Below are 23424 nucleotides of genomic sequence, written 5' to 3' on the forward strand. Positions count from 1 at the left end.
CAGTGGGACCGAATCCTTGATGATTGTTATGACGAATATTCTGTTGTTTAACATTTCCCTTTAATACGAATGTGGGTCCACATTCTTACTGCCTGCACCAAATATCACTGTGGAACTGAATCTTTGGTAATTGTTATGACGGGTATTTTGCTATTTAGAAACGAGGGTTCACATTCTCTTGCAGAAGTCCTCTTCAACGAGTCCACTGCCAATTTCATTTTCTTTTCATGTGCAGTCAAACTTAATTTTCAATCACAAGTGACCTTGATGTCGGCCCGCATCTCGTGGTCGTGTGGTAGCGTTCTCGCTTCCCACGCCCGGGTTCCCGGGTTCGATTCCCGGCGGGGTCAGGGATTTTCTCTGCCTCGTGATGGCTGGGTGTTGTGTGCTGTCCTTAGGTTAGTTAGGTTTAAGTAGTTCTAAGTTCTAGGGGACTGATGACCATAGATGTTAAGTCCCATAGTGCTCAGAGCCATTTTTTGACCTTGATGTCGAGACGGCGTTAAGTTGCATCATTCGTTCCTTTCGACTTCTGTTTTCCATAAATTTACGAGAAATTGCGGTATTTTATCAGAGAGGCGCTTCTTCGATTTAGAGGGAACAAATGTTTGAAGATCAACAGCTACGCATTGTCTTCGTGCTTATTTAGTTGTTAAGAAGTTGGTCAAATGTAACATGACCGAATAAATACTTTAGGAACTGACGATGTGAAACATCCTGATTATGGTGATAATAAGAATAACGGTGACTACCACTCTCGCACGTGGATCAGAGATGGGGGTTTACAGCCCACTAAGTTCATATGTTCGCAACTGCGAACATTAGGACTTTGCTTACAGTATGTTTAGTACGTGCTTATCAGAGTCTTGGCAGTCCATGTCCAGTTGCACGTCCAGTGTTATCGGGCTGATGTAAGCGTCCCCGCTTCAGAAAAGCAGTTCAGTTTTGGCCGCGGGCGCAGTTGGCACCCTGCGCTGACCATGGCACTGTCAATTCTGACCGCCGTTGCAGCTCTCTTGGTCGCGCTGTGTTGTCCTGCTGCGGCCAATCGTAAGTTCTACCACGGCTGTCCCCGTACACTCCTCACGGTGTATAAGTTATTACACACTTCCTGAACTATTGCTATGGTTAAATGCGACTCTAAACAAGTATTGCTTATTTTGAGTAATGGGTCATCTCTGCAAGGTAGGAATCTTGTGGTCAATGCGGAACGCTGGTCTTGTACTCCGTCTCTAATGATCTCGTCGTTGTTAGGACGCTAAACACTTGTCTCCCTTCCTTTTTCTCTGTGTGAGACTTAAACTGCGACACACTGGAATTTAATATTTAAATTTTATGAGTTTGTATTTGTCAGTTTTTATGGCGTTATTGTAGATAGAAAGCTAAAGATTTACAAAGAGGATCAGCGCCGAGATGCGAAACAGACTGGGTACTAGGTACATTGGATATACCGTAGTTACTTAGCTTATGTTGCACGGCAAATGGCTAAAAAGACTCTGTCTTTTTCAGAGACGGTCTTAAGACCTTGAACGTGCGTAGATTATTTGTAAATATAGCTGTCGAGCCTGATGGATTAGCGCTAAGGCATGTGCCTGGAACTCGAAAGGTCGCGGGGTCGAATCGCGGTTGTCCACGGAATATTTCAGTCTGCCTTTAACCTATTCATCACATCTCAGTGCAGAGAGGGCTCTCGTTCTTATTTTTAGTTGGTGGTGAGTTTATAAGAATTTCATTTTTAAACTTATTATATTATGTTATAATCAACTTTCAGTTCCTAATTTGAACAATAATAGATTTTAACATAATAAAGTTCTATTTCTGTGTCAAATGAAGAAAACTACACATCAAGAAGGCAGTTCTCCATAAAATGAGAATAAAGAAATAAATAAATGAAGACTGGAAGCAAAGGTTATAAGAGATCTACACTTGCATTTTGAGAATGTATGGAAAACAGTAAAGATTCCAGACGAATGGGACGCAGCACTGATCCACCCACTACTTAAAACGCGAGACAAACAAAATGTCAAGTTTTATCAGTGGTGTACAAAATATTATCAAAAATACTCCTGAACAGAGTTGAAAAACTTTAGACAAGTAACAGGCAAAAATATCAGGTCGATTTTCAAAGTGAAGATTCTGCACAGGGCATATTTTTCATTTAAAATCAATAATTCGCAACAGATTGTTAACCTACAAACCTGTAATAGTATTATTCATTGATTTCAATAATTGTTTCCTTCTATAGGCGGAGAAACACCAAACAAAAACATTAGAGAATTAGATTTTAAAGCAATATTATCAAACATAAGTTGTGAAACTCATACAAATACGATATTTCAAAAGGAGAAGTATCTGAACCATTTAAAATGATAGTTGGCGTTAGACAAGAGGATGGTGTATCCCATTTGCTGTTTAACTATGTTTTAGAAAAAAATTAAGGATCTGGAATCTGGAGATAACAAAAAATAACAAAATTATACCAGTATTTCTGGGAAGGTAAGCAAATGGAATTAAGTTAAACTGTTTGGCTTTTCCGGATCATTATCATTACTGACAGAAGTTGCTGCACACGAAAACCTTCTGTAAAGAATGTCCAATACAACTGGTCTCAAAATTTCGGGTGAAGAAACTAATTTCATGACGTATATAAAATACATAGCAACACAAATAGCTAAAAACGGAGCGATTTAATAATTCTATACATCAGAAGGCATTAGAAACATTTGCAGCATATATGAGAGTTAATCAAATGGGTGGAATATATGGTTAAACTAAAAATTTGTGCAAGGTATGCATATCCAGAAATACAAAACTAAAACACTATACCAAAACTATAAGACCAGAATGTATATATGCTTCTGAATGTTCAACGAGGAACAGACTACAGTTACTTAAAAGACGGATTATCAGAAAAACAATGTTTTTTATTCCAGTCTTTGATCACAATATCAATTATTTTGACGATGACCGGTTTCAGTCCCTAATGACCATCCTCAGATCTTTTCTACACCATGTCCTTAAGTGATAAGGCCATAATGGGAACGCCAAAACATATAAATATAATCCTCAGATCTTTTCTACACCATGTCCTAAAGTAATAAGGCCATAATGGCAACGTCAAAACACATAAATATAATTGACGTTGCCATTATGGCCTTATCACTTTAGGACATGGTGCAGAAAAGATCTGAGGATGGTCATTACGGACTGAAACCGGTCATGTTCAGAACGTTCAAATGTGTGTGAAATCTTATGGGACTTAACAGCTAAGGTCATCAGTCCCTAAGCTTACACACTATTTAACCTAAATTATCCTAAGGACAAACACACACACCCACGCCCGAGGGAGGACTCTAACCTCCGCCGGGACCAGCCGCACAGTCCATGACTGCAGCGACCTAGACCGCTCGGCTAATCCCGCGCGGCAAGCCGATCATCGTCTAAAGAATTGATATTGTGATCAAAGATTATACTTATGTGTTTTGACGTTGCCATTATGGCCTTATCACTTTAGGACATGGCGTAGAAAAGTTCTGAGGATGGTCATTACGGACTGAAACCGGTCATCGTCAAAAGAATTGATATTGTGATCGAAGACTGGAATAAAAAACATTTGACAGTGTTGGATCATTGTTCGTATACGCGACTATGTCGCAGCTAGTGAAAGAAAAATAATGGATGCAGCTCAAGATACGAATGGTTGTATTTCAGGGAAAAATAAATAAATGATACCATGGGTTGCAGAAATAAGAAAAGAGCTAGAAGAAAACAACATCAAAGAATATGAACCATGGACCTTGCCGTTGGTGGGGAGGCTTGCGTACCTCAGCGATATAGATAGCCGTACCGTAGGTGCAACCACAATGAAGGGGTATGTGTTGAGAGGCCAGACAAAAGTGTGGTTCCTGAAGAGGGGCAGCAGCCTTTTCAATAGTTGTAGGGGCAACAGTCTGGATGATTGACTGATCTGGCCTTGTAACACTAACCAAAACGGCCTTGCTGTTGTACTGCGAACGGCTGAAAGCAAGGGGAAACTACAGCCGTAACTTTTCCTGAGGGCATGCAACTTTACTGTATGATTAAAGTATTTGTATGGAGTGTAGCCGTGTATGGAAGTGAAACGTGGACGATAAATAGTTTGGACAAGAAGAGAATAAAAGCTTTCGAAATGTGGTGCTACAGAAGAATGCTGAAGATTAGATGGGTAGATCACATAACTAATGAGGAGGTATTGAATAGAATTGGGGAGAAGAGGAGCTTGTGGCACAACTTGACTAGAAGAAGGGATCGGTTGGTACGACATGTTCTGAGGCATCAAGGGATAGCCAATTTAGTATTGGAGGGCAGCGTGGAGAGTAAAAATCGTAGAGGGAGACCAAGAGATGAATACACTAAGCAGATTCAGAAGGATGTAGGTTGCAGTAAGTACTGGGAGATGAAGAGGCTTGCACAGGATAGAGTAGCATGCACAGCTGCATCAAACCAGTCTCAGGACTGAAGACCACAACAACATGAAAAAAATTATAACTTTAGAAGGCTTTCAACTTAGAGTATAAAAACAGGAATGAATAAATAAAGAAAAGGATGTGAAACTGTTACGTGACATCCGTACCAGATAGGGTTGATAGACGAGATAGAGAAGATCCAACGGAGAGCAGCGCGCTTCGTTACAGGATCATTTAGTAATCGCGAAAGCGTTACGGAGATGATAGATAAACTCCAGTGGAAGACTCTGCATGAGAGACGCTCAGTAGCTCGGTACGGGCTTTTGTTAAAGTTTCGAGAACATACCTTCACGGAAGAGTCAAGCAGTATTTTGCTCCCTCCTACGTATATCTCGCGAAGAGACCATGAGGATAAAATCAGAGAGATTAGAGCCCACACAGAAGCATACCGACAATCCTTCTTTCCACGAACAATACGAGACTGGAATAGAAGGGAGAACCGATAGAGGTACTCAGGGTACCCTCCGCCACACACCGTCAGGTGGCTTGCGGAGTATGGATGTAGATGTAGATGTAGAACGCAAAGATTTAAAAAATGTTATACGAACAACCAGCAAACGGGCTCATCCCCTAACTTTCATGAGATGACCGCCTATTCCGTCTCCTTATCGCTTCCTATGAAGGGCGTACCAGTCAGAATCTTTGACTTACTTTTCAATTACAGCTGCCGATCAGATATGCTCTGGCCAAATGTACATTCCAACCAGATCCTCTGGCCTGCCTCGAATTTGCTTTTCTTTTCCTGTGGTAGTTCCGGATTTCCCCGTAACGTTCGTACTGGTGGGAAACGCCAGCCATCAGGCTCTGTTGGCCACCCCTAGCGACGACTGTTGCAGACCCGGCCCCAGCGCATGCGCCGTGGCCGTCGTGCGACCTGCTGTACAACTGGTACTGGTGCCGGGGGCACGACAAAGGCGGCATCATCTGCGCCACCAGCGTCAAGCGCGGCTCCATCGAGCCGGTCGCCGTGCTCTGGACACGCTCCCTCCAGTCGAGCAACAAAAGCCACATCCCAGGTACGTACGAGTATTTTGCACTGAGCCTTTTAAAGAGTTCCAGAGATATTAATTTCACTACTATCAGACACTCCTTTTAGTAACTGAATCAGACTCGACCAGCACTCGACGCATAGCGTTCTTTTGCTTTTTGCTTTACCCATTGCGTTGCTGGGCACTGATGAGACCATTTTCATTAACAAACACCTCCATCATCAACATTCGGTCTTTCATAGTTGAAAGTTGGTGACCCGCTACACAAACCTCTTAAGGGGGGTAGGACGTCAAACGGGCCGACATGGAGCAGGAGAGGCATCACAGGACATTTTAATTTCCAATGTCCATATTTTTTCAAATAAATTCATAAAACTGTCAGCATCACCAGGAAGGATTCAGGATTCACACCCATTGCAGTGGAAGCTCGAAAACATAACAAAATAAATTTTTTTTACGTGCGAAATTTCATCATTTTTTCGCTTACTAATGGCTGCATTTGTTGCTATAGGTATACTTTTCTTCATAAGTTAGAGAGATTCTTCGATGAATTTTGCACAGCATACATACCATACTCACAGGTGCATGAAACTCTAGAATTTTTTTAAAAAAAAGAAAAGAAAGGAACGGTTGCATTCAGTTAGCATGAGACAGTACAACGATCTGCGTGTGCGGAGCACGTATTTTCATCATTAATGAAAGTGCGAATTGCTCTGGCATATACATCTTCAACAAACTGCAGGAGGGTTTCATGGCCATGAGTATCTTAATCCCAAGTTAGGAGATCACATTCTTTTAGATTTTGCAGAAATACCCAGCACCTATTCAAGTGTGAGTGCCGTTATTGCACCATGCAAAACCGAATGGAATTTAGGAAAGCTTGTCTCGTAAAAGAGAGTCATGAATTTCGCTGGATACAGCCATTCACATTCAGATCTATTGTCTCACTCAAAGCGAATGTCAGCGTGGTTTCTAACAATTGTCCATTTCCAACACCCTCCACATCCCTCTTTTAGTAATTGTTGCTACTACTCACTGTGTTCAAGTATTATATTCATGATGTGTTCTATGATTGTGGGGGAATGTCATTGTGCACAAATGAAATAAAATACACTAAATAACGTGAAGTAAGTTAATACAAAAAATTACGTAAGCAACTGTTAACAGCTTATCAAAATCTGTAGGTATTTGGTTTCAATTCAGCATCATAAGTAACAAAAGCTTTTTATGTGCGTATATCTTGGCGGCCGAGGTCCGTTTGAATAAAGCTCCTTTTTGCATGTAACTGCTTTATGATGAAAAGAAAACAACCAACATGAATGATGTATGTATTAGGGAAAGAATTCTGCAATTATACTGAATCCTTTCTATGAAACAGAAAATTAACTCGAACTAGCATGAACAATAACTTTCTCTCAGCATTGTCATATACCATAAAAATTACTTTTAAACAGAATATTTAAATTAAATAAAATTTCCTCTTAGCCTTTATGTATCAAATATGTTTACAATAGGCGGTGGCAGGAAACTGACTACAATTCTGAACACATAACTGATAATTCGTCCTGGATGTCAACACGTAGGTATTGTTAAATACAATGAAATCTTTACATTACAATACTTCGCGATTAGCGCTTGTAACAAATAAAACTTTGTGTCTGTTACCTTCTTCCAAAAGTGTTGTCTCTGTATGAAATGATCTCAAATCATGAACTCTTATGAAAGATGTACATATCATGTGAAATAATAGTTTGTTTGCTACATTTGACAGTTTATTTGTAATGTTTACCACGACGAGCATCTTCACATGGCTGAACACATGAGTAATAACATATTCTATGGCTACCACAAGTTCTATTATCATTGATTGAGGGCTGACCGAGCGAGGGAAGCATTCATCGGCCAGAGAGACAGTGTGTGCGTGTGTGTGTGTGTGTGTGTGTGTGTGTGTGTGTGTGTGTGTATCTGGCAGAGTGAGGAACTTGGATGTCGGACCTACAGCACAGAGAATGGAATTCTATTTGCCATGCTCCCTGATGGGTAATTGAAGACAGAGGATGTTTTGAGAGGACTCGATAGAGAGACGAGTCTTTTGGAAGGAGGTAACAAGCACATTTTATTTGTTGCGGACGCTAATCGCGAGGTATTGTAGTGTAAAGATTTCATTGTATTTAACAATACCACGTGTTGACATCCAGAGCGAATCACAGTTACGTGTTTAGTATTGCAGTTAGTTTCCTACCGCCATCGATAGTAAAAGTATTTCGTATAAAAAGGCAAAGAGCAAATTTTACGTAATTTAAATATTCTGTATAAAAGTAATTTTTAAGGCACATGATAAAGCTGAGATCTTGGATGAAAAAAAAGGACCAGCAAATCGATCTTTCAACAACTCGGCATGGAGCAGAGATTGTCCAGTATCTGTTTCGAGCGAACCCTACAGTTCTTAGATCTCATAATTCACGACAGGAAGATAACTTTGAAAAGATGATCATCCAAGGCAAAATAAGATCTAAGTGAAGAGCACTGAGATGATGAGTAGACCATCTAAAGGAGAACACGCACCAAACATGGGAGAGCTCCGAGAAGCAGAAGACCGTGAAAAATGGAGACAGACTGTTAAGGGGGGTAGGACGTCAAACGGGCCGACTTGGAGCAAGAGAGGCACTACACGACATTTCAATTTCCAGTGTCTATACTTTTAAAAATAAATTCATAAAACTTTGTCAGCATCACCAGGAAGGATTCAGAATTCACACTCATAGCAGTGGAAGTTCTAAAACATAATGAAGTAATTTCTTTTACATGGGAAATTTATTCATTTTTTTTCAGTTACTAATGGCAGCATTTGTTGCTATAGGTACACTTCTCTTCATAAGTAAGAGAGATTCTTCGATTAATTTTGCACAGCATACAAATCATACTTAAAGGTGTATGAAAGTCTAGAATTTTCCAAATCTATTAAAACTGTGGTAAAAATTGAGGTAATTAACTATAAAATTTGTGTTTTTCCTCAACATGAAGTTTAAAATATAACAGTTCATTCGTTTTTTCATTAATTAAATAAATTCTAGAGTTTCATACACCTGTGAGTATGGTATGTATGCTGTGCAAAATTCATCGAAGAATCTCTCTAACTTATGAAGAAAAGTATACCTATAGCAACAAATGCAGCCATTAGTAAGTGAAAAAATGATGAAATTTCGCACGTAAAAAAATGTATTTTGTTATGTTTTCCAGCTTCCACTGCAATGGGTCTGAATTCTGAATCCTTCCTGGTGATGCTGAAAAAGTTTTATGAATTTATTTGAAAAATTATGGACACTGAAAATTAAAATGTGAAATAACACTAAACACAAATTGAAAACCTTGTTTTTGGACCAAGAGCACTTTTCGTGAAATGTCACTGCAGAATTTAAAAAGTGGTAATCAAACCTCCTTATATGATTGGAAAACTCTAGTCATGGTGCATATTCTGAAAGATAAATTTAATATTGATACTTATAACACTTAAATATATTCACTGGATCATAATATCCGGGCTCAGAGAGATAACAAATGTCACATAAGCAGCTAATCGTAATCTTTAGAGGTAGATACAGTCAGAGCAACCAGTTTCATCATTATAGTAGTTAGCGTACATTTGTTTTCTCTGCCAGGAGGCAGCTGGTTCGAATCCTGACGGCAGGATATCTGCACCAAATTCAGAAGAGATGTTGGCGTGCAGTTTCTTATTATCAGGCTATACGCCAACGTCCTGAATTTAATGCCTAATCCACAGACAGTGCCTCAAGGTGTGGGAGTATGTGTGGTTAGGGCCGTCAGATGGAGCTGTTATAAAGTTGTACACGTAAGAGAAACGGGTCGTTGAGCGGCACTCCAACCAAAAGCGTCTTTCCGCTGCATATGACTGGGCAGCACGCTTCGGGGTGTGCATAGGACATTCAATGTTGGATTTCCCTGCTAGTTTAAAGCACAGAGAGGGTCTTAGCCACTGAAGTGATTATGGTTGCCACAAAGAAAACACAACAATTATTACGTCAGTAACAGATAGATCTAGTTCATCGAGCATATAAATTCATCCAGGGAGAGTCAGAAGCATTGATAACGATGTGGCGCTTAACCCAGAGCTGCAAGTTACAAAGAGAGGCAACAGCTGGAATGTATAGCGTACAAACTACACTGGCACGACGCCGCAAAGAATGCTCAGTTCCTCTCAGTGCAAAATGCATCACACACCTCCCATCTTACTTTCACATCACTATAACGATTGGATAATCTACTGCCGCTGCTAGAGAAAACACACACACTCACACACACAGATGCACATGTACAAACTCCTATGCAAAGTGAAGAATCAAATGGTTCAAATGGCTCTGAGCACTATGGGACTTAACATCTATGGTCATCAGTCCCCTAGAACTTAGAACTACTTAAACCTAACTAACCTAAGGACATCACACAACACCCAGTCATCACGGATCTGTCTCAGTGCTTCTGCATGCCTGACCAACGCCCGTTGAAACTGATGTCAAAATATGAGTTTCGGCTAATGACTATTTCTGAAGTCATGAGTACCAAAACAAAGTAACGAATACTGAGCCTACAAAAAAATATAAATGCAACTGTAAATAAATAACGTCCTGACTGCTCCCTATTGTTCCGTGCGTTTTATTCCAAGTAGACACGCGAAACACCGGTTGACATAAAACCGACAACTACACACATACTAGCATCCGAGGACACAGGCGCTTGTCTTCTGGCACATAAAATTAGCGTAGGATGTCTATTGTAGCAGAGGAATATATCAGTTATCGACAGTATCTGTTGATTCTTTCGTAGCTCATGTACTACTCGTACTGTTTGGCCATTTTTTTCTCTGGCAATACTAGTTCTCTATACACTAAAGCAGATATTTCCGAATGTAATTGATTATTCTTTGTAACATAGGAATTTTCATCTGAAGTAGAGCTAGGCGCACGAGAAACGTTCGTACGTCAGCATGAAATATCTAAATCATGAATCTTCGAACATCATAGCTCCCTCATTTACAAAAAATGGTTCAAATGGCTCTGACCACTATGGGACTCAACAGCTGAGGTCATCAGTTCCCTAGAACTTAGAATTACTTAAACCTAACTAACCTAAGGACATCACACACATCCATGCCCGAGGCAGGATTCGAACCTGCGTCCGTAGCGGTCGCGCGGTTCCAGACTCAAGCGCCTAGAACCGCTCGACCACAGTCGCCGGCCCTCATTTACATGAGCTCATCTGTTTTCAGCTACCCGCCTTCAAAAATTTAGTCGTAGAGCTTGTTTTTATCCTGTGATGACGCTTGTTACATCAATGAATATAGTGTTTTATATCACATGTACATATCTTTTTACAGGACAGGATGAGTTTGGAATGATATACAATTTTATCAACTACGCAGGACAACTAAAATTTACGCTGAGATTTTGTTCTAAATCGGACACAACGAGGACAGAACCCATTGAATGGCATCACGAAGGTAATCAGTTTTCTCCTTTTGCTAATACGCTGTAATGGACGTAGTATTGATATATGAGTGACAGCAGCTTCATTGGGTTTTAGTGTTTATGGATCAAAATAAAAAAGACAATTTTGGCTACTTGAAACTGTCACATCCGAGGGATTTATGTAATAATTTGAGTTCAAATGGGAGAGAGCTCCTGAACTATGTGACAATTTGTAACCCTGTGGGAAGTGCATTTGGTTTCGAAGTATGATCTCCGTATGGGAGTGATATGTAATTAAATCTCACATGTGACAGGATGTCAAATTGTTTGTGCTTGTGTGCAAGCTTGTGAAGAATATGAGTGCCTGAAGAATGTTTGGAAGTATGCGTGTTTCCTATATCTTCTTTTCATTCGGGATATGTGTACACGGTATGGCGAAAGAAGACCCCTAATAAACGGCAGCATTGATGCCAGCTTTCAAGCGAGAGATGCCAAAGGCGGCCATCACTACTGCCTCAGAGCCGTAATCTTCTATCGCTGAGGCAACAGTGAGGCGTTGCTGTAGAAACGTAAACAAAACTGGGTTACGTACTTGTTTGTGGTCGAACGCGAAACAGCCCTCGTCGTTAGTACTGTGGAAGTTGTCTTGTGCCTGTTTTTTATTTGAATGATACAACAGATTTTTCAAGTAGAGAAGAAGATTATGATACATCACCTGTACCGCTATCGAATTAAGATTTGAGACAAATAAGAGTATAAGCAAGCGTCAAAGTTTTTCTCTGTGATTAATACCAGTAACATTGTTATGAGCTAGCATACCGAAGAAATTATTAAAGTCTGCACGAAACGATGCACTGGTTAACTACGTTTGATAGCTGTTGGAAAGATAAGTAAAAGCGTTAGCATTACGGAAGTACACGGATATTAAATTCCCGAAACTCAGATTATATTGCAGAGGAAAAATTCAAATGAAACTTTTTATTAATGTGCGATGCACACTGTTGGGATTGGGCGACATTAATACTACGTTGCTTCTTGAGGGTTATCGAAACTATCACTTCTAATAATATATCAAAATACCCAATGCATACGAGTATCGTAACATAAACAACGGGTTACAGTAAGATACCACATGTTTTCCGTTCCAAAAAAGTTAGCTCCACTTTGTTGGTTCATAATTACATGATGTGATTCGCGATTCCTTTTCTCAGCAGGCTGAAATGAGTTTTGAAGGAATTTTACTCGCAAATGAAAATTGTGTATATAAAGTTATACTCAGATTTTGTTTGCCACCAATATTTAGTTTCAATCAGTGATACAGCTACAAGGAGCTTGAATGTTAGCTTACGAGTGTTTTTTTTTTTCTTCCAGATTTTTCAAAGATAATCATTATGTGGGAGACCTCCTCGCTTAGTTCGATTTGGGTTCAAACCCGCTGCTGCAAGTCAGGCATGATTTCTTCATCTGCGGTACGGTTTCTTATTCTAAGCTCATTCTCTACAGTCTGCTGGATAGCGTACTGACTCTTATAAAATTCCGGAAAAAAACTAAAGAGCTGTCAATTGCTACATACAAATAATTCGTGCCCCACACGCTTTATCTATTGCCATCGAAATGAGCCATTGGAGAGGACTCTTTAACTTCTTTAGAATTGTGCGACCGTGTTTCATTTTGTTGGAAATTTCTGCGGCTTTCTGAGCCTCTCTATCGCTCTGTGGAGTTGAACTTTTTCCCAGCAATACAAGGCACACTAATCCACTGAAATGTCTTAAATTGCTTTCTGAAACACTTTTGACGAAGCAAGTTTAGCATCCAATCTCATTTGCTATGTCTTTCTGTCTCCACAAATTTTCTAAATTTTTTATCTAAACTATGAGAATGACAATATGATAGTGCATATAGTACCCAGTAAGGGCACAGTAATGTCAGATTCATAAAAAGGCTTAGTCTCATTGAATTTCATTGCTCGTTGCATACTACTTGCTAATATAGTTGCAGTGATCTAATTAATTAACACAGAAACTTTGTTAGTTACGAAATATGGTTAACTGAAAAGCTTAATACAGTATGCACCTACGTATTTTGTGAGCGGTAGGAAACATATTTCAGCATATTAACGCCTATAATTTGAAAGCGCCTATCTCCAGCTTCTCCATAATGTATCTAAAATTGTCCGAAACTAATTATCTTCCGAATTTATCATAATTAAAGCTTTAAACCATAGCTAATTCCCGTTACAAATTATGTCAAAATTACTGTTAGATTCTGAACTTCGGCAGTACAATTTCGTTGATATACTTTTTTGTGTTCCACTTGACGTGCAGCACGTGTTAACTAAATCACTAACTAGAAAGTTCATTATTATGACAGTCATGAAATTGTTTATTTAAGATGGTTGCCGTCAGTTATGAGTAATGTAAAACATTGTTCTTAGGTGAAACCTATATGGCGTCTGAGGTCAGTCTACGGCTGAGAGTAAGGGGGCGACACCTGTGTCTTGTGTCATGAGCAATGTGCCTTATAGTCCGGTAACTAACATTCTGGAATATTCGCATATAGCGCGTACAGTTCGTTTTCTTCACTCGTGGGTTTAATTTATGACTTCTGTGACAGTAATTACTGATTAATTCCGAGTGAGAACTTATTAGAGGAACACGCAGATTATTGACTCCTGTGATCAATGTCTGGTTAGCAGGCTAATATTGGTGGACTTACTGATTACTTTTATTCACTATCTTAATTGTTTCGAATTCCTTAAATTGTACGAGGACAGAGATATGGTGAACTGGTGCGTTTAATTTTTGCCATATGTGATTTGTTTTTAAGCACGGTACAGTGTTGTGTGATTACTGCACTAAGACAATTTCACAATTTATGAGCTAGTGTAGTAGGTAACAACCTACTTTACTTTAATTCGAACTGTATGTGAGACCGGAAATCGGCCATATCAGTGAATAATTTACACCAAGGATGTGATTAAAATATTTTAAATATATCTCTGGTATTGCTATAGACTATTAGCAGAACTGACATCTTTCAGCCCGTTCTGGGGTCAGCGCAGCAACCGAGAAGAAGCAGAAGGAGGCAGATTTATTCCACACCACGTATATTATTTTGAATATGGTTTGAACTTAATTTCAATGAGATATCAGTCGTAAAAAGTCCAGGGAAATGATTCAGAAAAAGTTTCTTTGTAGAGAGGCTTCCAGGAGATATACTATACCCTAGTGATGAAAATTCGACAACAGCATAGAATAGTGATACATTATGAAAGGACTACGTCTGACAGTCAGTGTGTATGAAGACATAAGTTGAAATGAGAATCTCTAACTTTGCAGATCCCCCGCCGTGCAAAAAGAACTGGTACAACTGCGACCTGGTGGACGACAGGATCTCGTGCCAGCTGAGACTGTGTCCATGGTCCCACGAACCACTGCTGCCGGCGTCTGGGAAGGGTAAGTTCTGAGAGCTACAGCGAGACTCATTTGTAATTCACAACACCATATTTATGAAAACAAGAATGTTTTCTTTTTTTTAATCATGTATTATTGTTTATATTCACTTGCAGTCAGCGATTGGTACGGCTGTACAAAACGTGGCAACCAGGTTGATTGTTATCTTAGCAGTCTTGGTGGTAAGTCTACAACCCAATTCCTCAAAAGTTTCTAAATACAGGAATAACTTAAACAACTTTAATGTTAGAAGACACATATTCCAAAACCGAATGCTTGCGATACAGTTGACCTGACGTGCCTCTTGCGAAATGATGGTTAATTGAATAATTTAAAATGAAAGCATTCTGTATATGAGAATGTTGTTTGTATAGCAATGCCAAATGTAACGATATGAGGTGTGAATATTGAGGAGCACAAGACTTGTGTGTTAATACACGGCTGGCCTGTGTGGCCGTGCGGTTCTAGGCGCTTCAGTCTGGAACCGCGTGACCGCTACGGTCGCAGGTTCGAAACCTGCCTCGGGCATGGATGTGTGTGATGTCCTTAGGTTAGTTAGGTTTAAGTAGTTCTAAGTTCTAGGGTCCTGATGACCATAGATGTTAAGTCCCGTAGTGCTCAGAGCCATTTGTTAATACACGTTCTCCAATCAGAAAGCGCAGTTCTTCGAAAACATGGTTAACAGTACTATCTATTACTTCTGCGTCGTCTGCAAAAGTAGTGCCAACCTTGCCCTTTTATGTTCAGTAGGAGGCTAGTCAAATATGTAAGTAAGAGAAGTGACGCCAAAAATTGAACCATGCCGAAAATACTTTGTGATAACCCTTCAGTCATTAAAAAATATTTTCCCCTTCGAGAATTGATTGAATTATTCAGCATAACATATTGCATTCTTTTTATAATATATGATTATGACCAGTTGTTTCTAATCCCATCCATTCGAGAAAACTCCAACTTTTTTATGTGAAGTCGGTGTCGGGGAGAACGGAGGGGGGTTGTGGCTCACTGGAGTGTGTGGAGGAGTAGACGATGATTTTAACCAAAAATAGTCATAGTGCAATTCGCTTTCAGTAAGCAGACAACATGCAGCGTGCGTTCAGCCCTAGAGCAACGTACACTGGTGAGGCCACGCTCCTGTAAGTGCTTCTCGAACAAGCAGCCCAGCAGTGAGCGCACTTGGCCGTTGCTGAGTCAGGATGGCGTGACAGTGCCCTAAGTCAGTTGATCAGGGAGGAGCAAGCTGGTGAGAAGCCTGGTGGGTGACGATGGTGACATCCGAATGTCGAACCCTGAACCGATGGCTGGAACGTTGTGCTGGTGATGTTGAACCCCATCAGCACTGAGCTTGGAGGACCTCATCCTGTACCTTGGACTATGCAGCGGCTGCAAGGTCACCATCGGGAAGTCTCGTGGATATGGCGGCTGAGTGAAAACGATTCGATTCTTAGCGTGTCAGGGAGCGATCGTTGGCTTGCAGGGGAGTCAGTGATCCCATGGCAGAGACTGCCACATAGTGGTCGTTGTCACATAGTCAGGCCACTCCTCGACTGGCTCAGGGCTATGTATTCAACAAAAGAGGACTTGTTACTGTGGAAGAGAGGCACTGCTGCATACTTCAGTGTCGAAGTAACTGCCTAAAGACTGGACATTGCCTGGGGAACTGGGTCGCTATTAGGAAGCTGCTGAAATGGTGAAATGTTGTATTGGCTGGTTGCAACCCACATCGTGGATGTGGAATGAGCTTCTGCCTGGGCCCTTATCATGACATTTCCTTCCTCCTAGGAATAATTTGGCCAACCAAATTCATGCTCTAACAGAAGCACCAATATATTTACAAATGTTTACACTTTGCATTCTCCTACTCTAGTCTGAAGTAACGACTCATAATCAACCTACAACGTCTAGTGCCTCTTTCCTTTTATATTTAAAAATGGTTCAAATGGCTCTGAGCACTACGGGACTTAACATTTGAGGTCATCAGTCACTTAGAACTTAAAACTATTTAAACCTAACTAACCTAAGGGCATCAAACACATCCATGCCTGAGGCAGGGTTCGAATCTGCGAGTGTAGCGGTCGCTCGGTCCCAGACTGAAGCGCCTAAAACCGCTCGGCCACAGCGGACGGCCCTTTTATATTTACACTATGTTCATTGTCTCACTCCTGTCAGACACGAACAATGAGTCTATAGGTCCTGGTTTGCACTACTTTACTGCTACTCTTCCTTTTTAGGCTGGTAAGCAGCTGTGTCATTCCACATCATATGAAACGGGATGGAGATCAGAAAGGCATCCTATCACTGTAACCCCACTAATCTTACCCACATTTGTAGTATCTTCCTCGAAATCACTGATTCTGAATAACTAGTAAGAAGACATGAGCTATATTTACGAAGGGAGGAAAGATGATTAGGATTTAATGTCCTGTCGACACCGCGGTTAGTAGAGACAGAATTAAAGCTCAGAATGTTTCAAGGATGGGGAAGGAAGCTGTCTGCGCCATTTCAAAGGAACCATCCTGGCATTTCCCTGAGCTCTTTAGGGAAATCATAGAAAACTTAAATGAGGCTGACCCTTCACGAATTTGAATCGTCATTTTCCCGACTGCGAGTCCAGTGTGCTAACCACCACACCACTTCGCTTTGTGTGACCCACAGGGCCATGCTCTGTGTAACCTTAGGTAAACAACATTATGCGCTCTTCCAGCGCTCAGGACCAAACCACCACAGGCGCTTTTCCTACCTTCAACCTGTGTCCCTTAATACCACTCAATAATTATCCTTCGTCATAACTCCCTAATACCTGAGAAGTTCTCCCGTAATATCGTTTCCTTAGCTTGGCTAGATATCTAAGGCGGATTTTGTGGTATCATGCACACTGTATCTCGAGGGACTTGGAACAATAGAACTGATGACATCACCGCCAATGACTCATCTCGAATCAGTGGTATTGCAGCCCCTCGTCGCTCTGAGTTAGTGTCGCATAATACGAAGAAAGGAAAGCCTGAACATAGAGTACTTGCTCCATGTTCTTCTCTTTCAGCGCTGCACCACTGTCTTATTAGAGGTAAATATCATTCACTATCTACTGATCTGGTACTCATCAAACTACCAAACGGCATGTTCTTCGTCATCTAATGAGTCCATGTTCTTCTTTGTCAGTACTGTACGACTGTTCACATCTACCTTATTAGAAGTAAATTGCATTCACTGGCTACTCATCTAGCGGTCATCATACTATCAGGCTGCATGTTGTTTGTCACCTAATGATTATCTCCTTTACTACCATACACTTTAATGGTTTATAACACTCACTCTGTTTGGTACAGGTATGTCACATAAACTGGTACCGACTAAATTCCTTGTTCTTCATTTACAACAAGGCTATCTCGCATTTGCCTGTTATTTACATTGACCTAGATTGTCTTGGTATCCACAGCATTCCTTATTTAGCCAAGTATTTTTTCTATACTGCCTGGCATATGTCAGTCTGCTGAGGTAGCCATTCAATTTGGTCCATGGGGCTGTGTACCCTGGCAAATTACGTAGGGTACATTCAAATGGTGTCATCGTTTCATCCCTTAACCCATTCCCAGATACTGTAACAGAGTGTAGACCCTGACATAACAGGAACAGGACGAGGAGAAGAAAACAAACCCAAGGATTCAAGGATCCTACAAGTGTTGTAAGTCATGTACTTGCTACTGCTTACTTCGCTGCTGCCATACATATTTAACCACTATTGCAGCCCTTCGTTGTCATCCACTTCAGCGTCCAACGGGTCCCACTTCTGACAGCAAAAGAAATGGTGTCAGAGACAATAGAGTAGGCGAGGGTTCTCTCCTGGAGGTGGGTGTAGCCATAGACGATGCAGGCAGCCAAATGTTGTAAGAGTTACTTACTGTTAATGATAACCAGATGTAGTGCAATGCACCTGCAGTAAGCAGACGACAGGCAATTAGCGTTGGACCCTCCAACCAGGCACACCAGTGAGATCAAGCTGCTCCAAGTGCTGTAGACAGGGCATTCCAGTAGTGAGTGGCCTTGACTGTTGCTGAGTTAGGATGATTTGAAAGTATCCTGACTTGGGTGGCTAGAGTGCAGAAGGCCAGTGGCCACCCCGTGGGAGACAGTGGTGATGTCCAGCTGTCGAACTCTGGACAGAGAACCAGACAACTGTGTCTGGCAGCGTTGGGCCCAACAAGCAGCGTGGAACTGGAAGGACCTCAGCTGCTACACAGACGATGATACAGCAACAGGATCCCTGGCTGGCAGTCTAGTGGAGATGATGGCTGAGTGAGGACAACCTGATTGCTACGCTATCAGGCTGTGGTCGTTGATTCGCAGCCCAGCTGCGTCAATGGGAGCTGTGTCAGAAGTGTGTTAGCAATCCAGGGTCAGAGACTGACAGCAGCAGGTGTTGATGCATAGCCTAGCCATGCAGATGACCTGCCTGGCAGGCCCAGGAGTATAAGTACATCCAAAGAGGCTCGTTAATGTGGAAAACAAGCATTGCCACATACTACCTGTAGACAGGTCATTATCTGGAAATGGCGAAATGCTGCATTGCCTGGTTGCAACCCATATCCTAAGTAAGGCTCAGGGCACCAGTCCAGACTCATGCCATCACACATGATATATCAAATGTCTCGGAAATATAAAAAAATATTTTATTTGTCGACTAATTATAAAATCCGGTCTAAGTGCCAAAAATAAAAAGTTTCGTTTTATTGTCAAAATATGTGCTATGTGCCTAACCTTCGTCAGTAAAAACCGAGCTATTTAGTAATCAGTATGGAAGTGGTTTAAAACATTGCCACCAGAATGCGCCAGGTGCTAAGAGCCACCTGTTCTGAAACAAAATCGGGGCTATGTGCCCGTACTGTTATTTTTAATTTGAGATTCGATTTTGCTCAAGTTCCTGTCTGTTGTGTTTACTATTGTGGTTTATGTGATGGATGAAACAAGAAAACGTCGGCAAAAGGGCAAAGGTAGTGTTTCCCAAATAAATAAGAAGCTAAGAGCCGAGAGAAAACCATATAAGAACAATACGAAAGTTACTGTGCCTCAAAAACAACGCCCACCTGATCAGGTAAGTGTATATGATAACTTAACGCCTTAGGGCTACGGCTTTTTTGAAGAACTTCGCTTGATTATGAGTTTTCTGTGGCGTTTTAAGCTAACGTATGTTTAGATTATGCAGACCACGTTAGGTTATGTTTGACTTGGTTCCTGGACTATAGTGGACCTGCTAACTGTGCTAAGTAGCAAACAAACAGGTTATTCGTAGCAATAATAAATTATTAAATGCCTCTAATTCCCCTGTTTGTTTGTTGTACGAGGGTTGGAACTTTAATAGTGGCAACTATTTATTTACAGCTCGTACAAAATAAATACGTGTTTCAAAGTTTTACTGACCTTCAAAGTAGTCACCAGCATTGTGTATAACCCGTTGCCAGCGATGTGGAAGTCGTAGGATACTATTAGCAGTGCCAGTTGTGTTCACAGTTCGAGCGGCGCGGTCTATTTATTGCCCGACGAATTCGTAGCAGTTCTGAAGTGAATGCCGTGAACTGTTTCCTTCAGTTTAGAAATCGAGTTGAACTCACGAGGGCTTAAGTCAGGGGAGTGCAGTAGGTCGTATAGCACTTAGCAGCCCCATCAGTCAGACAAATCAGTAACAGCTTGAACTGTACGTGCTTGAGAATTGTCCTCCAAAATTATGGTCAGGTCCTGCAGAAAGTGTCATCACTTCTGTCTCTAAGCTGGTCGTAGGTTATGTTCCGAAAATGAATAGCATAGAGATTATTATCCTTCCCACACCCCTTTATTTACAGATATAAGTGGTAGGCTTAGCCCGGTTTTTATGTTAGAGAGGTTGGCACATAGTCCTGTTCTTGTTTTGTTCCATCAACAATTTTTTTGTTGTTAAATGTTTTACAGTAACTTTAGTCTAAAAATGTTTGTAGATTAACTGTCTTCGTGTGTTTAGGCTATAAAAAGTAGAAGGATATCAAAAATGAATTCTTTCTGGAAGTTTTTAGCGATTTCTTCAATACAGCAGTTGTGGCACTTACCACGGATTTTATGATAAGTCGATATTTAAGCTAGTAATATTCTGTGAGCAAATGAAAATGTTACATTCATAATAGAGAATTACTTCAATTTGCAACATTGTTTCTATTTAAGTGTGACACCACTCTTCATTACTTCCTCAAATATTTTGCAAAAATCATATGGGTGTCAGTAAGGAAATATATATGATTATTCCAAGGACCCGTTGGTCACGTTTCTTAGAAAGAGATTTAACAATGGCATGTTTCCAGCTGTCGGTAAAATAGCCTATAATACTAAAACCTTAGATACGCTATTAAGAAAATGAATTACTGCAGGATTACTATCTGAAATTTCATTAATATCACATGAATTGCTGTTTTTGAGGTCGTCTTAGTAGTTGACAGTAGGGAAAACTAGGTCCTGGAATAATATATAAATCGAGAGAAGCCACCAGCGTGTTTCTAAGGTAAGAGGTAATACCGGACACAGAAAAAGTTTTCTTCAAAGCTAAGTTAATAAGTGGAAAGCCAAGTTAAGTACTTTAGGGACTTGGTTGCAGATGATTATGAAAAGTGGATTACATAAGTACAAATTTCATGTCTTTTTCTGATGTGATAATATTCTATTTTCTATGTCTGTCTGCATCATTTCAGAGCGCAAGAGTCATCCTCACACCTGGAAGCACGTGCTGTACCCCGAATTCCACCACGAATTCCTGCCTCACCACGAACACCCTGGTATGTCACCCGAGTTCCATGGCCCAATGCTGGAACCGATTCATGAGTTACCTCCTCCACCACCACCAGCCTGGAAGCACTGACTGAAACCGTAATGGCTGCGCTTCTTCTAGTACTTTGAAGCCGAAATGCTATCTCCGAAAAGCCAACGGAGATCTCGAAACCAAGCATTCAGTACCATATTGCTAGACTTTAAGTATTAATGGCAACATTTGAAATAAATAGAACAAGGTTAACGTCAAGCCAGTGTCTTTTTTCCTGTGATACTGTTAGCTGCACATACATATCCGTCAACTGCCGAATAGTTGTAACATGACTAAGCTCAAGTCACGTTACTATCACAGACGAAACACCATAGGTAAGGCATGTTATGGAAGCTACCTCGCCGGACACTTACGTACAGTGTGGTCAGAAACAATCTGAAAAGCGTGTAAGGCTGTTACAGAGTACGCTGTGCTGAGAAACAATTATTCAGAAAAAAAAATACCATACGTTGCTCCGTTCCCGAATTAATCAGAATTGAAGTTAGCCAATCAGGCTGTTGCGGCGCCCAAATTCAAATACTGTCAGTTGTTCTCATACCGTATACGATAGCACACGAGACTGCTCAGCGTTTCATTTGGATTCGATCCTTATTGCCGTCCCGTGTTCAGTTTTTGTATGGCTCTCTTGGTCGGCTTTAGGAAACCAAACGAAAACCGTGTTTGGCAATACAGTCTCTAGCGGACTGCTTGAATTTGTGCACAATGGCATGACTGGCTTATTCAGTGCTAACCAATCCTTCAACCGGCGCAGCGTATCGAATTTTTTTCTAACATTTATTTCTCAGCAGAAACTACGGTGCAACACCCTTACAAGCTCTTCAGACTGTTTCTGACCATCCTGTATTGCTACTGCATCAGTTTCGTTTGAAATTTTTTGCAATAAAACAAACATTTTATTTACTGAACTTTTAAAATATTTTTGTATCCACATATACGCCTCTTAAGTTTATTTAGTGCAGTAACTGAATTATCTGAAGCATTAATGTGACTGTAATAGAATTAAGATATTTGAAAATATCTACGTGTCATTGATTGAATACTTAGCAGGAATTGTAACTGCTGATGACGTCTGAATATAAAGAATGAAGAAATGTTACTCAAAAAATCCATGAATCTATAAAAGACTAATTTTGTATTTTTTGTTTGCTTACTATAATAACTTGTAAATAATTTAATACTCTAAAAAAAACATTCGATGCTTCAGTAAGTCAAAGTATTTAGGGAACGAGTGTAGAGGAGCAGAGGCAGGAAACCTGCACTGCCATTCGAGCCAGTGTCCTAGTGAAGGTGGTTTGCCGTTGCCTCCATCCGGCCTGTATGAAGTGTCGAGTGTGTGTCTGTGTCTTGTAGATGAGTGTGATGAGTGCTTGTACAGAGTGCGAGACAACTCGAGCTAACCAACCATTCGATCTTTCAATAATCTTTTCTGGTTTGACCAACTGAGTGACATATTGCTCCCCATGAAATGAGACACAGACAGGGATCTGTTGCACAATGGATCGGTTAACGAGAGAAATTGAACCCTTGGAAATAAGTCACGGGTGTCAGTTCTCACAAAATCTTTAAGGATCAATAATTGGAGAGGGTCAATTACCTACTGAATTGAAGGCTTTGGTCGAGAGTGACACCAATTTTATTTGCTCTTTGCGAGCACAAATATGAAACAAGGGAAAACTGTACATTGATATGAATAACAATTACGGAAGAAACCGAAAGGGATGGCAGTTATTGAACAGTGTAACAGTTTAACTGAAAATTAGTTCGGCTGAACAAGGCCCACAAGGGACAGGTAAGTTGTGAGTAAACATCATACTGACAGGTCGTTTCCAAAATTCATAACCTTTGCAGGATGCACAATGATTGGTGTACATTCCTCATGCAAATGCCCAAACCCGCTTCGTAATGGATGTGTCCTTGACTACAAGACTAGACTGAACTGCGCTGCATAACCGTACGCGTTACGAAACGAATCGGATACAAGCCTGCATCTGCTGCGGCCTGCCAGCAGCAGCAGCTCGTCAGAGATGGTGTAATGAGCTGATTCTTGCGACAGGAGGATTCGGCTCTTGCCGTGGCTACAAGCCAAGTCTGCCCACTTCCATGCCTACACCCAGAGTGTCCTAAAATTTTAGCTTTCCTCTCTGGTCCGCACAAAGTTCA

At 40.8% G+C, this 23424-nt stretch overlaps 1 protein-coding gene across 1 annotated transcript; it reads left to right on the top strand.

Moving 5' to 3' along the window:
* The first annotated feature begins 980 nt into the window (after window positions 1-980).
* LOC126475056 (uncharacterized) lies at window positions 981-21421 on the top strand. Its single transcript, XM_050102646.1, has 6 exons — window positions 981-1050; window positions 5327-5521; window positions 10887-11009; window positions 14316-14432; window positions 14546-14611; window positions 21137-21421. The coding sequence occupies exons 1-6, from the start codon at window positions 981-983 to the stop codon at window positions 21301-21303; spliced, it is 738 nt and encodes a 245-aa protein (XP_049958603.1). The 3' UTR covers window positions 21304-21421.
* The last annotated feature ends 2003 nt before the right edge of the window (window positions 21422-23424 follow it).

Source organism: Schistocerca serialis, chromosome 1, assembly GCF_023864345.2.
Source record: "Schistocerca serialis cubense isolate TAMUIC-IGC-003099 chromosome 1, iqSchSeri2.2, whole genome shotgun sequence".
NCBI classification, from domain to species: Eukaryota; Metazoa; Arthropoda; class Insecta; order Orthoptera; family Acrididae; genus Schistocerca; species Schistocerca serialis.